The 15,989-nt window shown below is 45.0% G+C and overlaps 2 protein-coding genes across 2 annotated transcripts; both read left to right on the top strand.

The window, feature by feature from the left end:
* Positions 1 to 3,693: 3,693 nt before the first annotated feature.
* On the top strand, positions 3,694 to 4,086 carry LOC123074186 (cytochrome P450 71A1-like). Its single transcript, XM_044497092.1, has one exon. The coding sequence runs from the start codon at positions 3,694 to 3,696 to the stop codon at positions 4,084 to 4,086; it is 393 nt and encodes a 130-aa protein (XP_044353027.1).
* A 10,133-nt stretch (positions 4,087 to 14,219) lies between these two features.
* On the top strand, positions 14,220 to 15,650 carry LOC123074185 (aspartic proteinase CDR1-like). Its single transcript, XM_044497091.1, has one exon. It carries the CDS (start codon positions 14,220 to 14,222, stop codon positions 15,648 to 15,650), a length of 1,431 nt encoding a protein of 476 aa, XP_044353026.1.
* Positions 15,651 to 15,989: the final 339 nt, after the last annotated feature.

Below are 15,989 nucleotides of genomic sequence, written 5' to 3'. Positions count from 1 at the left end.
GAAACATCCGGAACCCCTTCCGATGGATTCCGGAACCTTTTCGGAGATCAAACACTACTATCCGCATATCAATCTTTACTTCCCGACCATTCCGGAGTTCCTCGTCATATCTTTGATCTCATCCAAAACTCCGAACAACATTCGGTCACCAACATACATAACTCATAGTACTATATCGTCAACGAACGTTAAGCGTGCGGACCCTACGGGTTCAAGAACTATGTAGACATGACCGAGACACCTCTCTGGTCAATAACCAATAGCGGGACCTGGATGCCCATATTGGCTCCTACATATTCTACGAAGATCTTTATCGGTCAGACCGCATAACAACATACGTTGTTCCCTTTGTCATCGGTATGTTACTTGCCGGAGATTCGATCGTTGGTATCTCAATACCTAGTTCAATCTTGTTACCGGCAAGTCTCTTTACTCGTTCTGTAATACATCATCCCGCAACTAACTGATTAGTTGCAATGCTTGCAAGGCTTAAGTGATGTGCATTACCGAGTGGGCCCAGAGATACCTCTCCGACAATCGGAGTGACAAATCCTAATCTCGAAATACGCCAACCCAATAAGTACCTTCGGAGACACCTGTAGAGCACCTTTATAATCAACCAGTTATGTTGTGACGTTTGGTAGCACACAAAGTGTTCCTCCGGTAGACGGGAGTTGCATAATCTCATAGTCATAGGAACATGTATAAGTCATGAAGAAAGCAATAGCAGAATACTAAACGATCGAGTGCTAAGCTAACGGAATGAGTCAAGTCAATCACATCATTCTCCTAATGATGTGACCCCGTTAATCAAATGACAACCCATGTCAATGGCTAGGAAACATAACCATCTTTGACTAACGAGCTAGTCAAGTAGAGACATACTAGTGACACTTTGTTTGTCTATGCATTCACACATGTATCATGTTTCCGGTTAATACAATTCTAGCATGAATAATAAACATTTATCATGATATAAGGAAATAAATAATAACTTTATTATTGCCTCTAGGGCATATTTCCTTCAGTTGGTTACACTGCAAGAAAATAATGCTACATTTCGGAATTCCACATAAGTGCTAAAAAGTTAGCAAAGCATAATGAAAGTTTTCTAGGATTTTATTCCTTGCATGATGCAACTATTGTCTTTCTATCATATGGCCTAGACATCATTTAGGATACACACTCAGATATACAATGTTACTGCAGTCCCAAGATCTAGTTTACTCACTTGTGAAGTGACATGAAACAGGTAGTGTTGGTTTATATGGCAGATAATTCCTTAATGATGTATATGCTACAGTGTGAATTATTTGCAGAATGAAATTCTTTCTGGACAAAGATTATTGTAACTTTCTCGGAGAAAATTAATAATTATTTGCATAATGAAATTCTTTCCGGACACAGACCGTCGAGCACATGGAGAGAGATGCCACTTACCTCGCAGGGCAGCACCTCTCCCAGGAGATTCCTAAACAATGAAATCCCCCTCGCAACCGGCGTGACGTTGGCCGGCATCAAACACCTCGCCGTGCATATGCGAAATGTCATTCTTTGCATAGAATCTTCACTCTAGCAACATTGTATCATGCAGAGATCACATTTTTCATGACAAACACCCCTCACAATAAAAAATCTATATCAGAGTAGAAATTACAGGTAGCCTTGATGAGAATATACTAATGGTCAGATCGGGCATAACCTTCATCACACTTCCAGCCTTTACCATCATTCCTCGTATTGTACATCATCTCATGTGCTTCTACTTTCAGCTCTCCATTCGCACCTTCCACGCAATGCAGCCATAACCACATGCAGCATGACCCTGTGACGGGTCCATAGACGTTGGTTACACTGCAAGAAAATAATGCTACATTTCGGAATTCCACATAAGTGCTAAAAAGTTAGCAAAGCAAAATGAAAGTTTTCTAGGATTTTAATCCTTGCATCATGCAACTATTGTCTTTCTATCATATGGCCTAGACAACATTTAGGATACACACTCAGATATACAATGTTACTGCAGTCCCAATATCTAGTTTACTCACTTGTGAAGTGACATGAAACAGGTAGTGTTGGTTTATATGGCAGATAATTCCTTAATAATGTATATGCTACAGTGCGTGGATTATTTGCAGAATGAAATTCTTTCTAGACAAAGATTGTTGTAACTTTCTTGGAGAAAATTAATAATTATTTGCATAATGAAATTCTTTCCGGACACAGACCGTCGAGCACATGGAGAGGGATGCCTCTTACCTCGCAGGGCAGCACCTCTCCCAGGAGATTCCCAAATGATGAAATCCCCCTCGTAACCGGCGTGACGTTGGCCAGCATGAAACACCTCGCCGTGCATATGCGAAATTCAGATAGGAGAAACAATATCAAAATTCAGCTAGCAGTAGGAGAGCAGTGGTGCGGCACCACATCATTGCTATCTCTCTCGTTCTCCTTTTCACACCCGGCCGAGCCGTTCCTTTCTTATCTGCCTCCATCTTCTCCCCGACGACCCCACCGGTGATGATCCCGCCACCCCTGCGTCTTTCTCATCGTCGATTACCATAGCTATCATATGGTGCCGGCAGCGTGCACCATTGCTGCAGGGCGTCGCCCAGCAGGCTCTGAGTGGATGATGATAGCAATGTGCTTCAATATATTTCTGCAAAAATCTCACCAACCAAGGTAGATGGTGAGTGGTGGAATACTTTTTGTAGTTTGCAAAAGCACCCAATTAATGCTCTTGTTTTCCTTAAAAAATTATGTTTACCAATGCATTAATTAAAATACATGCATGCATAAAGTACATGCATTGGTCAATTTTCTCTTAATACTTGCATGCAATGATTTAATGTACCTTGGAATCTGAACTTGTGATGGGGAACAACTAAATTGAGCCTTATAAAATAGGAAAACTAAAGTTTTGAGATAAGCCCTATAAACCGGAAAGGAGGTAGTAGTACAGGAATCATAAAAACAAGTCTGCATGGATGAAAATGGTGATATAAGTATCTTACCATGTTCGCGAGGCCCAACATCATGTTGCCATCAGAAGTGCTTCCTGGAACAATCCTCGAGGCCAACAAATTCCTAGGGACAATATGCCTCACCTGAAGATCTATCTTCTTACTTATCAGCTGCAACCCAGGTAAGATGAACTCGTTTGCTATTATTGTGACCCTAACATTTTCTCTGAAATATATATCTATCAAGAAGACCCAAAAAGATGTAGAAAAATAGGAGCATGAGAAGCAACACACATCTTTCCGTTGGGCAGCCTCACATGACTGACAGTTAATATGCATATCAGAATATAGAGCTCCCAAAAGTGCATTATTTAGAAATCACAACACTCCTCAAAAAAAAAAATCACAACACGTTAGATCATCTATGGTTTGTATAAACCCTCAAAACTTAGATGCATGTATAACCAGGCCAAAAATACAAATACCATGCACAAGTCAAAATACAAATACCATGCATGGTTGCCCGGAACTCACCGTGCCCACGCTAGTCCTCCTGGCCGTCTCAAGCATTCTACTGCTGCTAGTGCGTAGCATAACGCGAACCAGAAAACCTCCCGAGCACCGCCTCCCACCGTCCTCGCGGGGTCTCCCGATCGTTGGCAACCTCCACCAGCCCGGCGCGCTCCCGCACCATGCCCTGCACGCACTCGCCACGGCGCACAGGCCCGTCATGCTGCTCCGCCTCGGCCCCTTGCCCACCCTGGTCGTCTCGTCCGCGAACGTGGCGCGCGAGGTGCTGCAGCCGCAGGACCACGCCTTCGCCAACCGGCCCGCGCTCGCCATCCCGCGGTGGCTCCTCTACGGCTGCACGGACATCGCCTTCGCCCCCCACGACGCCTACTGGCGCGGTGTACGCACGATCGTCGTGCCCCACCTGCTGAGCCCCGCCAGGGTGAGCGCCTACCGCGGCGTGCGCGAGGAGGTGGCCGAGCTTGTCCGGAAGGTGGAGCAGCAGGCACATGAAGGCGGCGTCGTGGTGCGGTCGAGCGATCTCCTGAGCGGCTTCGCCAAGGACATGAACGGGCGAATCGTACTCGGGCGATTTGATTCCTGTTGTGTATGAAAAGTATTATTTGGAAAGGATAATATTGTTTGGAAAGGATGCCATAGGTTAATATTTGATTCCTATTGTGTATGGAAAATATTGTTTGGAAAGGATGCTATCGGTTAATATTGTTTGGCCTTTGTGGGGTTTATTTGGGGATTGTCTCGGTTAATAAAAAAAAATCAAAAAAAAAAATCGGTGGAAGTGGGATTGGATCGAGGGGTGGCCTCTCGTTCGATGGGAGGGGGAGGGTAGGAGAGAACGAAACGACGTACGGCATTAGGAGTAGAAATCATGCCTGCCTATTTAAAAATTCAGTCCTACTATAAATATAGGCAGGCGTCGTAACTCCATCTATTCACTAAGATGTATAATTTTTTTCAAATCAAATGTATGTACACACGTTTTGGTGTATTTGTTCACTCATTTCGGTTCTTATATATAGTTTATATTCAAATATTCAAATCATCTTACAATAGTGAATGGAGGGAGTAGTATACTAGATACACTTGAAATCTAATGTGTGGCGAGGGCAGTGGTATCCTCAGCCGACCAGATTTTAAGTTCTAGGCTTGACATTGGTGCTTGCATTTTCTTGTATTTATTCCAGACCTTGCAGCGATGTGCCTACAGTAGGAGAAGACGGTCCCGACGACTACGAAGGCGTCTATGACGACTTTGTCAATCTCATGATGATTTGCCGGTTCATTCTTTTATAGATGCTCATAGAGGTAAGGTGTACGTGCATGCACTTATAGATGTGAGTGTATGCTCGTGTGTGTGAGCGATTTCGATTGTACCAGGTAAAAGAAAAACCCTAAGGTGTGCATGTGGGATGGGGGTCATATGCACTTATGCAGGTTGTCCATGAGTTTTATTCCTGGCCTTTTCTCAAAGAGTTAACGTTCGAATCACCGGAAAAGAATACCACCTCCCTGCAAGCAATCACTAATCATATTACGCTTCTACAAAACTGACAAGTAATCACTAACTAGTAGAATGCCCGTGCGTTGCCACGGGCTTTTGGCAAAATTTAAGATGCTATTCATGGAGCTAAAATAACTAAGAATAGTGTCGTCTCAGCTAACACAATTTTTCTGATAATCAGCTAGCACACATCATACAATCAAACACAATAATGTTATATGGATTGTATTTGTGATGTTTTGGACTCAGATAGATGAATAAATAAAACACAACCCATTCCAACTAAAGTTTTTCTTAGTTGAAGTGGCTTGTGTTGTATTTATTCATCTAAGCATGTTCCGAGTCCAAAACATCACGAACAATAGAATGATTCGCACAAGCCTTCTTCTCTAGCCAATGAGCAGCTCCATTAGCCGAGCGTCTCACCCCTGCCACTCTAAACTCCTCCCTTGATCGCATGGACTCCTTTACCTCCTCAACAATAGGTCCATAGATTGATCTATCAATTTCTTAGCTTCTTAATAACTTAGAGCATCTACAACCAAAACCCCTACTTTCTCCCTAAATGTCTTAACCGTCCACCCGGTCAAGAAAGAGTTACCCAACCAGACCCTCACTTTATCCCTAAACATCCGGACTGGCCGACATACCTCAGAACCACCTCAAATCTGGGGCGGGAGGGGGTCCGGTCACGCCCGGGTACCACGCTCGGTCCCACCTGCAACCACCCAATCTTTCTTTCTCTCTCGTACCTCGCGATGATGACAGGGAGAGCAGAGGAGGCTACTACCAGCGTGGACGACAGTGGGGGAGGCGCCTGACGACCTCGCGCAGCCACCGCGTGTGCCTGCTGGCCGCAGCCGCGTGCACCCGCGGGCGCACTCAGTAATCTTGAATATACAAGTATTTTTTTCATGATAAAGGGATGGAGTTTAAGTAGTTTTGAGATAGCTCCAGTCTTCTGATACAAGTACTATAAGAGGCAAGGGTTTCACCTACTGAGGCAAACAAAAAATGACAGAAGTAGGGTGGTTCTCTTTTTATGCTTTCACTCTACAAAGATTTACCAAGTAGCCTGTATCAAGTAATCTAGAAGAAAAAAATCCACACACCCACCGGAGACACCATTTACATACCAAGGAACCACAGTTTACCTGATCGAAATTCATTACACAACCTCACCACACACTGGTCATTTACTGTGTACATTGAGCATATAAATCTTGAGAAATGGAAAGTAATGTTGACAGGTGATGAATAAAACAAAAAGGAGACAAACCATTTCAGACAACTTATAAAAAAACACAAATTAAAAAAATGGAGGATCACATATTGCATCATCATTACATTTATGAAAAGAGCAGATTGACTGAAATACACTGAGGTTATATGCAAGTTGTTGCTCCCTGGAAAAAGATAATAATATGAAATATGTTGCACATGGATTAATAGTTAGTTTGTGCAGATAACATCAGCATTTGGAAACTGTAGAAAGTGGTTTGATTCACAATAGTCCAAGAAATGTACATACATGTAGTTATAGAAAAGCAACTCAACCAACCTCATCATTACTTACAACGAGCCACATTAACTTTTAATCAGCTTGAACTGCTTGCAATAACCAATTCGCTTGATCAACAATAATAAGAGCAACATGGAAGGTAGATAACTAATTACAGTGCTAATCATCGGATAGCCAATGGTTAATTATCATGACAAGTTAAGATGTAAGTTTTACCAAATGAGCAAGAATTCATTGTTACCACTGTATGTTACATGACCACTAAGTGAAAAAAGTCACAATGTTTCAAGCTATAATCATCTCCACATCTTCCTGAGCTCTCGGAGGCTGCAAGCTATGTTGTGGATCACCTTGTATAACATAATATATTGTCAGCATGATAAAACTGAGATGAAAGGTATGTATTTCACATGAATTTGACAACCACAATCATATGGTCTAAATGGCGCTTCAAGGATTTTTTTTTAAAGAACAGACCTAGTAAAATATAATTTGAAAATTTCAAAGAATACGAAAAGAGCCATGTATAGCTACAAGCAGTATTTTATTGTATAACATAATATATTGTCAGTATGATAAAAATGAGATCATGTTAATTTCCCTATAAAACTGAGATCAAAGGAATGTATTTCACATGAATTTGAGAACCATGATCACATGTTCTGAATGGCGCTTCAAGGACTTAAAAAAAGAACAGACTGCCCTACAAAAATAAAGAAATATTCGAGGAAGACAACTGATGGTTGAATCCTGAAAGTCTAAAATCTCTAAGATCACACAGATCAGTAGATCACATATCTAGCATCTGATACTTACATCCCTAGTAAAACATAATTTGAAAATTTCCTAGAATACGAAAAGAGCCCTATATAGCTACAAGAGATATGTATGAGGTGACAAGCTCTTACACATGTATGCATGAGGTGGTCGGGAGCGAATACCTTTTCTGATCTCTTTCACTCATCCATCGTTCTCCGTCTCGCTTGACCCAGTCATGTTTCAGTGCTCCTCACAAAAGTATCACTTCTAGACTCCTAGTATGGGTCGAATATACAACCATTTGAACTTTGCAGATCATATTATTTAAGTAAGAGCCAATCAAAATTAGAATCCCCTTGTCGGGACAGTCAATCACCAATTTTTTTCTCCATTCTCCGAAAACACACAGATGCAAGTATCATTACACATAAATGTCACTTAATACAAGTAAAATGGACCGTTTCTGTACCCAAAAAAATAGCAAAGAACAATTGTGAGAAAATCAAATGTCATTCACAAAAGATGAGAAGTGACGGGTACTTACATCATTGTGTTGAACAATTAACTAAAGAAGATGTTTGAAAAGATAAGAATTTCTAATGTGCGAAAATGTAGCATGTCTTACTTTTCATGGCATTATAAACAAGCAAGCATGCATGACTTGGCTACTATAAGTTAGTGATTCCTGTTTCCATTTTGCACACTTCTTTCGACTCATTGCCAAATGATGTTCTTCGTCCTTTTCACTTTCACATTATCTGAGGAGGTTATTGAGTCAAAACAAAGTTAATTGAGGTACAGAAGCATGTGTCCCAGGGATGCTTGTGCAAGATCTGAACTTTGGATGCTGAAAGGAGGTGTTTTATTTTTTGTGATTATACATGCAACGGAGAATTATTAAAAAACAATAACAAAATAAATGATCATGTGGTGAACCGGCTTCTTCTCCACTGCATTTTCTGGTGACATAGGAAGTAACTGAAATATGGTATTATGAAATTATTCTATGTGTTGTACTACAACATGAGAAATAAGAACATATAAGATGACTGGAAACCAAAGACTAACTAAAGCTTGCATTCACTTAGGATTATTTGAGCTCGGTTTCAGACACGACAATAGTCATGTATTTATCAAGTTCAAATAAAATTGCAAGGAAAAATATGACTATTGTAGTGTCTCGTTGCCACGCTGCGTGACTCTAGCATCATCTCAATCAACCACACCATCTCATTAGATGCACACCTAATACCATATGTTTCATAAGTTTATCAGCATGCAATCCCGCAAAAGAGGCAAAATAGTATGTGGCATCCTATCTAGTTTAGTTAAAATTTTGGATAAAAGGAAACAAATAGAAAGAAAAAACAAGTGCTACCATCATGCAGTTACAAGAACATACTGTAAGTCCCTCAAAAAAAAGAACATACTGTAAGTATACGAAACATAGTGAAGTAAAGAAAATGAAAATAACCTTTTTTCTCTTAGATTTAGAGACCCGCAGTGAAGGTATAAAACACCAAAAATACATGGTATACAAAAAGATAAGAATCCCTCCATCGTCACCATTGTAATACTCTATAAATAAATCATTAAAGGAAATGCCATTATAAGCCTAAAATGATTCGGATATGCTCATATATACAATCAAATTATCATGGTAACTAATATAAATTCATTGAGATTTATATGAGCCCTTGCATCTACGTCTTAACTAAGACATTGCTAGAAAAATATAGGGAATGTTAAGTATCCCAGAACTTCATGATCACATTGCTTGCGACCGTGTTTGGAGTAGAAGGTTGCAGCACTGGCACGACAACATGTTGCTGGACATGGGCATGGCAGCCGCAGCAATCCATGCCAAGATGGTCGTACTCATCATCATCATCAGCTTCCTTCTTGATGTCCTGATGTTGAGGCTCCCTGTTACCTCCGTTTACCAGCCCACGTCCAGGTATCACGACGAGTCTATGCTGGAGTGTTGTCGGAATGCTAATAAAAGAAGCAAATATACATCCCTTTGCCCTAATATATATCCGGAAGATGATAATAAGAAAGGAACCCTAGTGAACGAAATTTGGAAAACATGATAGCAAAAGAGTTGCAACTAAACTTGTTTCCAGGCCAAAACATTAAGGAATATATGACTATCAGGGCACTGTTTGGAGGGTTACCTTGGTTGGACAAAAACATATATGATGTCATTTGCCCGCCGGTCAACACCAGGTAATGCTCCTGTTGGCCTCCTAGCACGTTGCTGGTCTGTTAATATGTTCTCCTTGATTCATTTGTGTAGCACCGAGCTGTCCATTGGCCTCGTCATGCATCGCCGGCCAACCAGAGCGGAGTTGGCCGTAGTTTCCCTTTGATGGAAGGCGTCCTATTTGCTACAAACTTCCATCTTGGCAGCTGCTCCCGGGGTGCATTAGCCCTCATTAATTATTGGAATTAATCGGCTAGAGAAAATAAAATGTATTCTCAGCGGGAGCCGGCTCCTCTGACGTTGCTCAAGGCGCAGTAGTTTTGCCGTAGGAGCTCATATCCACCGCTCCTTCGATGCCCTATGCATCTAAAAAAGCTGATAATCTAACCACACTCCACCGTAATTACCAACAACATAAACTACACACGCCAAATCTCTCGCGTAGTCTGGCCTTCTCATGGCAAACCTAGCCGAGTTGCCACCATCGAGCTGTCGTCCACACAAACGGATCTGCCAGTTTCCCCATCCATTACTCTCTTGCTGCTTCGGAGGCTCCTGCTGGTTCAGGCATAATCTGGATCAAAGAAACACACCACAAGGCACAATCTGAATGCGGAAAGAATAGTAGATTACGTGCATATTAACGAAAGAAATACAAGTGGTAGTGCAATCTTGTTAGTCAATCATGCATACAAGTACAGAGTACTGATAATGCCGCTTTAAATCCCGGAAGGCACAAGCTCAGAAGCCACATGAAACTATTGTATTCAGAGAAGAACAACTACTATATGGATTTTGCCACTTCATCTAAATCATGAGCATTTGATTAGACAATGATCTGTCAAAATATTCATGCAGCACTGCGTGTACGTGGAGATGTCACGCCCGAGGGGACTTATATGCAGCAGTGCGCCACCGGTAAGGGGTAGGAAGTGGTGGCGCCAGCTTCGAGTGGTTGTGTTAAGTTAATGTGTGTGGGGGCCTTCAGCCATGGTCTGTTGGGTTGGCATACAAAACCACGAGACCTGTAACTCAATGAGCAAGAAAGAAATGAATAGAGAGCTCTAAATTCTCCTCTCTCACATCTCTTCCTATTCTTTCTCTCGGCTCCAAGTCAGGCAGCACTGCCGCAGCTCGACAGTGATCATATCAGCAGCAGCCGGCGACGTTGCAACGCCAGCAACTCGACGGCGACACAACAACAACAGTTCGACAGTGACGGTGGCGGTGGCCCGATGACGTGTCGTCGGCAGCTGAGCATTTAGACAAACAACTGAACATGCAGAACAGAGAATGAACAATAAATTACAACTAAATGGAGCATACCCAGGTGCCTAGATCGAGAATTTAAGTCTAGCCGACTCCCAGACACAAAAGATGGTCTATATCTCGAAGAGGAGAATACCCGTGGTGGCTGGACTGCCAACACCTGCGGCCGAGAGAAAGAGGCCCCAGAAGATGGAAGCAACCACACGGAAGAAACATGTCTAGACTCTAGACCCGGGAGAGACACCCCATCGGCTGGAACAAATTAAGAGGGGGGGAGGAATAAATCAAAATGCAAAAATGCGAGGTAAAGTAAAAGGCAAGAGGTAAACCTGAAGAACCCAACACAGGACATTTCATTCATGAATCTCTCGATGGCGCCGCCACAATTCAGTAGAATTCTGTTGTCCCCCTAAACAAATTCACAAACAATTATTGCAAAGAGGAAACAACAATTAAAAATGGCTTGCGAGAACAGCGAAGTCAAGGAAAATTACTCTTGAACAACAGTAAAGTCCAGCACCAAATTATCAACAACGGGGACATGCACGTGAGAAGGATGCATACTTGTCGTACGTGTCGTACGTGCAGCAGATCATGAGACAAATCCGAAGCACGAAGATTCAGACAGCTAGCTGACAACGAACCCTGACGCCCCCCACTCGTGCGCACATTAGAACTGGAAGAAATTGTCCTTTGCAAAATAGATGGGCAGCCAGCATCTCCGTACATATGAATATCCACCAAGCAAGAAGAGCCCAAAGACGAAATATCTAGCACAGCAGCCAATGCACCAGCAAAGAGAGGGGCCGCAGCAACTATAGGCAAGACAACAGAATTAGGAAGACCGACAATGGACATGTGAAACAGAAGCACCACACGAGGAAGATACAGGACAGAGACCCCCAGCAGAGCACCAGCTGAAACACCACTCAGACCAGGAGGCGGCGTGCCCAAAACATATTTCTTCTCTGGAATCTCTCGAAAAGGGCGCTTCCCCTCACAAATATCCCGATGACAGCGGCGCGCCTCAGCAGGATCAACAACTTCATCTGCAAAAGCACAATCTTAAACACAAGAAGAACACAACATGGCAAGATGATCCATACTCCATGGTCCATGCCAATCATGCATCCTGATTACAGAACATTATTTTGAGATGTGAGTAATGAAACATAGATGTACTTGATCCTTGCAAAAGAAAAATATTCGAGCAGCTATTCAAGAAAATATTTGTATAAATTTGAATGTCTTAAGCCAAGAGCTTTGACAACTATTATTTGATTCACGGTGATAGGAAAAGCACACGAATAGCTAGGTTCCAAAAAGAATAGAAGGCAACATGCCTTGTTGTTGCTGTCGCCGGAGAGTAGTAGCTGCTTGGTACTGCCTCTTGTGTATCCAGGCCTTGATCTCGTAGGTCACATGATTATAGTACCAAGCATCAGCATACTGATTTATGAAGCATAAAACTGAAAATAAATAACTCAAACTAAATCAAAGCCACGAATCAAGATCTCTCTTCTAGTAACACTAAATCATATTTCATTTTTATGAGCCCGGAAAGTTTTTATAAACTGTACACCACATACTTTTCAACCAGATTTTCCCTTTTACTATTGTCTATGACAAATTAAAATCAATAACACATGATGCATCGCTTAAAAAATGTGAGCTCCAATAATCATATAATCACATAGAATTATCACTCATAAGAAAATTAAGTGCATCATGCTATTACAATAAAATAGGAGATGCACTTGTATAGTTCCAAGAACAAAACTTGGATTGTTTAATATATTCTATCAGAAGAAATACCGTACTACCATTTATAAAAAAACTTGGGCTAATTAAAAGGGATCACATTTACTTAAATATCGCAATAAACTAAAACTAATGCAGAAAATAGAAAGTATGATGGTGTATCATGTCATTTGCGGAAACATCTCAATAGTGGCTTGCCCAAACAGTGCCCCCATTTCTTGAATTGATAATCCACAAATTCTACTTGCAGACAAATCAGTAAAACTCAAAATATGTGTTAAAATTGATGGTGTTGTTGCGTTCTCATGAACAGCAATGTTAGCATATAAAAATGTAGACTCGTCTCAGGAAAAAAGGATCTAATAATGTATCTTCTGGAAGAACAGAGCAGGGAATTTGGAGGTTCAGAGTACTAACGTGTATGTTATCAATCGGGATGCTTCAACTACTGAATCTCTCCACAAATTTGCCTCAGATCATAGTTCAATCACTACTTCAAATTCAGTAAGCCACATGGAAGATCGAGGACTAACCTGCGATACAGATTCCTATGAGAAAGAAGGCGTGTAGATGGAGCAGCACACAACATCGGATCCTTGTCATTGCCCAATAGAAGGAGGAGGATGCGGAGGCTCTGGATCCCGTCGTCGAGGTAGGTGGCGGAGCCGACGGCGGCAACGAGGAACACCGGACCTGGGGCCGCCGAGCGCTGGCTCCCGTGGGCCCATACCTAGCGCGACGTGACTATAAGCCGATGTGGTGCTATGGAGGGAGCTGGCCATGACGCAACGAGGGATGGGGGAGACACCATAGCTCCGATTCTCCATAGCGCAAACAAGCATCATGAACTGCCATTCACCGGCAAGGAGTCACAAAAACTCAGCGAGGAAGGGGTTTGCGTGGTATGTCACCTTAGTGAGGCTGCTGCTGCAGACGAGAAAAATACGCACCCATGTTGTTCCTCCTCCAGCGCGGGTCCTCGCCCTCCTCCGCCGCGGTGGAGACCATCGTTCCCCTTGTCTCTCGTTCGCCGCGTCGCCAGCGGAGGAGGCGACGGCGGTGGCGGTGTGGGATCTGGGATCTCGAGGGGATGGAGAGACGATGGCGGCGCAGCGATCTTGAGGGCATCGAGAGACGACGGCGGCGGCGTTTAATCGAGGAGATCGGGAGCCAACGGCGGCGCCGCTTACTCGAGGGGATCCAGAGGATGGTGGCGGCGACGGGAGGGGATCGAGAGGACGGCGGCGGCGACGGGAGGGGATCGAGAGGAACGGCGTTCCTCCTGCGGGGTGGTTTTTTTGGGGTGCGTGCGTGGGGTGGGGTGGGGTGGGGAGGTGACGAAAAAACCAGTCAAAAAAAACCAGACGAAAGTGGGGGACTATTCAACCAACTCGTCCATTAGGAGTAGAGATTATATTCAAACTACATTACGCTTCTACAAAACTAATATAGAAACCGCATGATCCCTCTCCAATCAAATTAATGTACGATCACCATTCATTGTTCATGCATGCATGAGTGTGCGCTGCACTATATTTTGCAGTCAATCACAATTCATATCAAATCATGACTTGCCCCATTCGTCTCGGCTCCCCATTTACTAATTACCATCTATGCTACACCATCATCGTTTATTAGTACGTACGCAGCACCAACGGCACCCGCAACTCTGACCAGTGGAGCTAATCCTTGGGATTTCGGGCACAAATGACGGGTGTGGTATCTCATGCTGTCCTGCTCGTTGGCGTCGTGCTCCTGACGGGGCAGATGTGCGGGTGCACGGCGGACGCCGGCCGTGGCGACGGTTTTAGCGTCGAGCTCATCCACCGTGACCACTCCGTCAAGTCGCCGTTCCACGACCCGTCGCTCACCCCGCATGGCCGCATGCTCGCGGCCGTGCGGCGTTCCACGGGGCGCGCCGCGGCACTGGCACGCTCGTACGCTGCCACCGCCGGCACTGGCTCTCCTGACGGCGGCGTTGCTGAGGTCATCTCCATCCCGCCGTTCGACTTCCTCATGTACGTCAACATCGGGTTGCCGCCTACACGGATGCTCGTCTATGCCGACACCGGCAGCGACCTCCTGTGGGTCAAATGCGGCAACGACGGCACCACCGATCTTCCCAAAGCCGCCGGGGGAGCGCCGCCGAGGGTCGTGTTCAACCCGTCCAAGTCGTCGACGTTCGGCCGCGTGAACTGCAAGTCCGGCACGTGCCACGCGTTCACCGGCACCGGCGTCTCCTGCGACGCTAAATCCAACTGCAAGTACGTTTACTCCTACGGCGACGGCTCCGAGACTAGCGGCGTCCTCTCCACGGAGACCTTGACCTTCGACGACGCCCCTGGCGGCTGCGTCGGGTGCCCCGGCCGTCCGCAGCTGCAAGTGGCCAATTTCAACTTCGGCTGCTCCACGTCCACGAAAGGCGCCTTCACAGGGGATGGACTCGTTGGGCTCGGCGACGGGAAATTCTCCCTCGCCAACCAGCTCGGTGCCGCCACGTCGATCGGCCGGAGGTTCTCCTACTGCCTCGTGCCCTCCTTCGTGAACACCCCGTCAATCCTCAACTTCGGCGCCCGCGCTGCCGTGACGGAGCCGGGCGCAGTAACCACGCCGCTGCTCCACCCCGACGTCGACGCATACCTCACCATCGCGCTCGAGTCCGTCAGGATCGGGGACAGGAGCTTCACGTTGCCGCAGCGGGCCCGCATCATCGTGGACTCTGGCACGACGCTGACGTTACTTGTCAAGGAGCTGCTGGACCCGATGGTGGAGGAGCTGACCCGGAGTATCAAGCTCCGGCGGGTGAAGTCACCGGACGAGGATTTACCTATTTGCTACGATGTGTCCGGGGTGGGGGAGACGGCGTTCGGGAAGATTGTCCCGGAGGTGAAGCTGGGCCTGGGAGGCGGTGGGGTGGTGACGCTCAAGGCGGAGAACACGTTCGTGATGCTGCGGGAGGGGACGATGTGCATGGCTTTGATGGAGGCCCACAAGGAAGATGGGGGCATGATCTGGGGGAACATCGCCCAGCAGAACATGCACATCGGGATCGACCTCGACAAGCGCACCGCCACCTTCGCCAGTGTAGACTGTGCTACCTCCTATCCATGGCCCACCCCTCCGTCGGCCTCTCTGTAGCTTCTGCTTCTAGTTTTAGCCTTTTAGGCTGGTCATAGTGGGGAGTAACTTATATTACTACCTTCATAGTGCAAAGCAAGAGCATCTTCAATAGACGGTTCAAATGTAAAAATACTTAACTTTTGAACCGTCTGGGACAAAAAACGCTGCTCCAACAGACGGTCCATATGCAAAAAAATTTGGACCGCGGCCTTCTTGTGATGTAAAATGCAACACCTCGCGATGCAAATATACATCACGAGATGCATCTGGTCCAAAACTAGCCGCCGCCCGCGAACGCCCAACCGCCATTTCATTTCCGTTCTCGCCCGCCCGCGCCCGTCCGCCCGCCCGCGACCC

This window comes from Triticum aestivum, chromosome 3D (assembly GCF_018294505.1).
Source record: "Triticum aestivum cultivar Chinese Spring chromosome 3D, IWGSC CS RefSeq v2.1, whole genome shotgun sequence".
Classification (NCBI taxonomy): Eukaryota; Viridiplantae; Streptophyta; class Magnoliopsida; order Poales; family Poaceae; genus Triticum; species Triticum aestivum.
Note: the sequence above shows the minus strand (reverse complement) of the source record. Positions and strands in the feature narration are given on the sequence as shown.

Coding starts and splice junctions, on each gene's coding strand:
- LOC123074186 (XM_044497092.1), top strand. CDS start 3,694: ATGCTGCTCCGCCTCGGCCCCTTGCCCACCCTGGTCGTCTCGTCCGCG.
- LOC123074185 (XM_044497091.1), top strand. CDS start 14,220: ATGACGGGTGTGGTATCTCATGCTGTCCTGCTCGTTGGCGTCGTGCTC.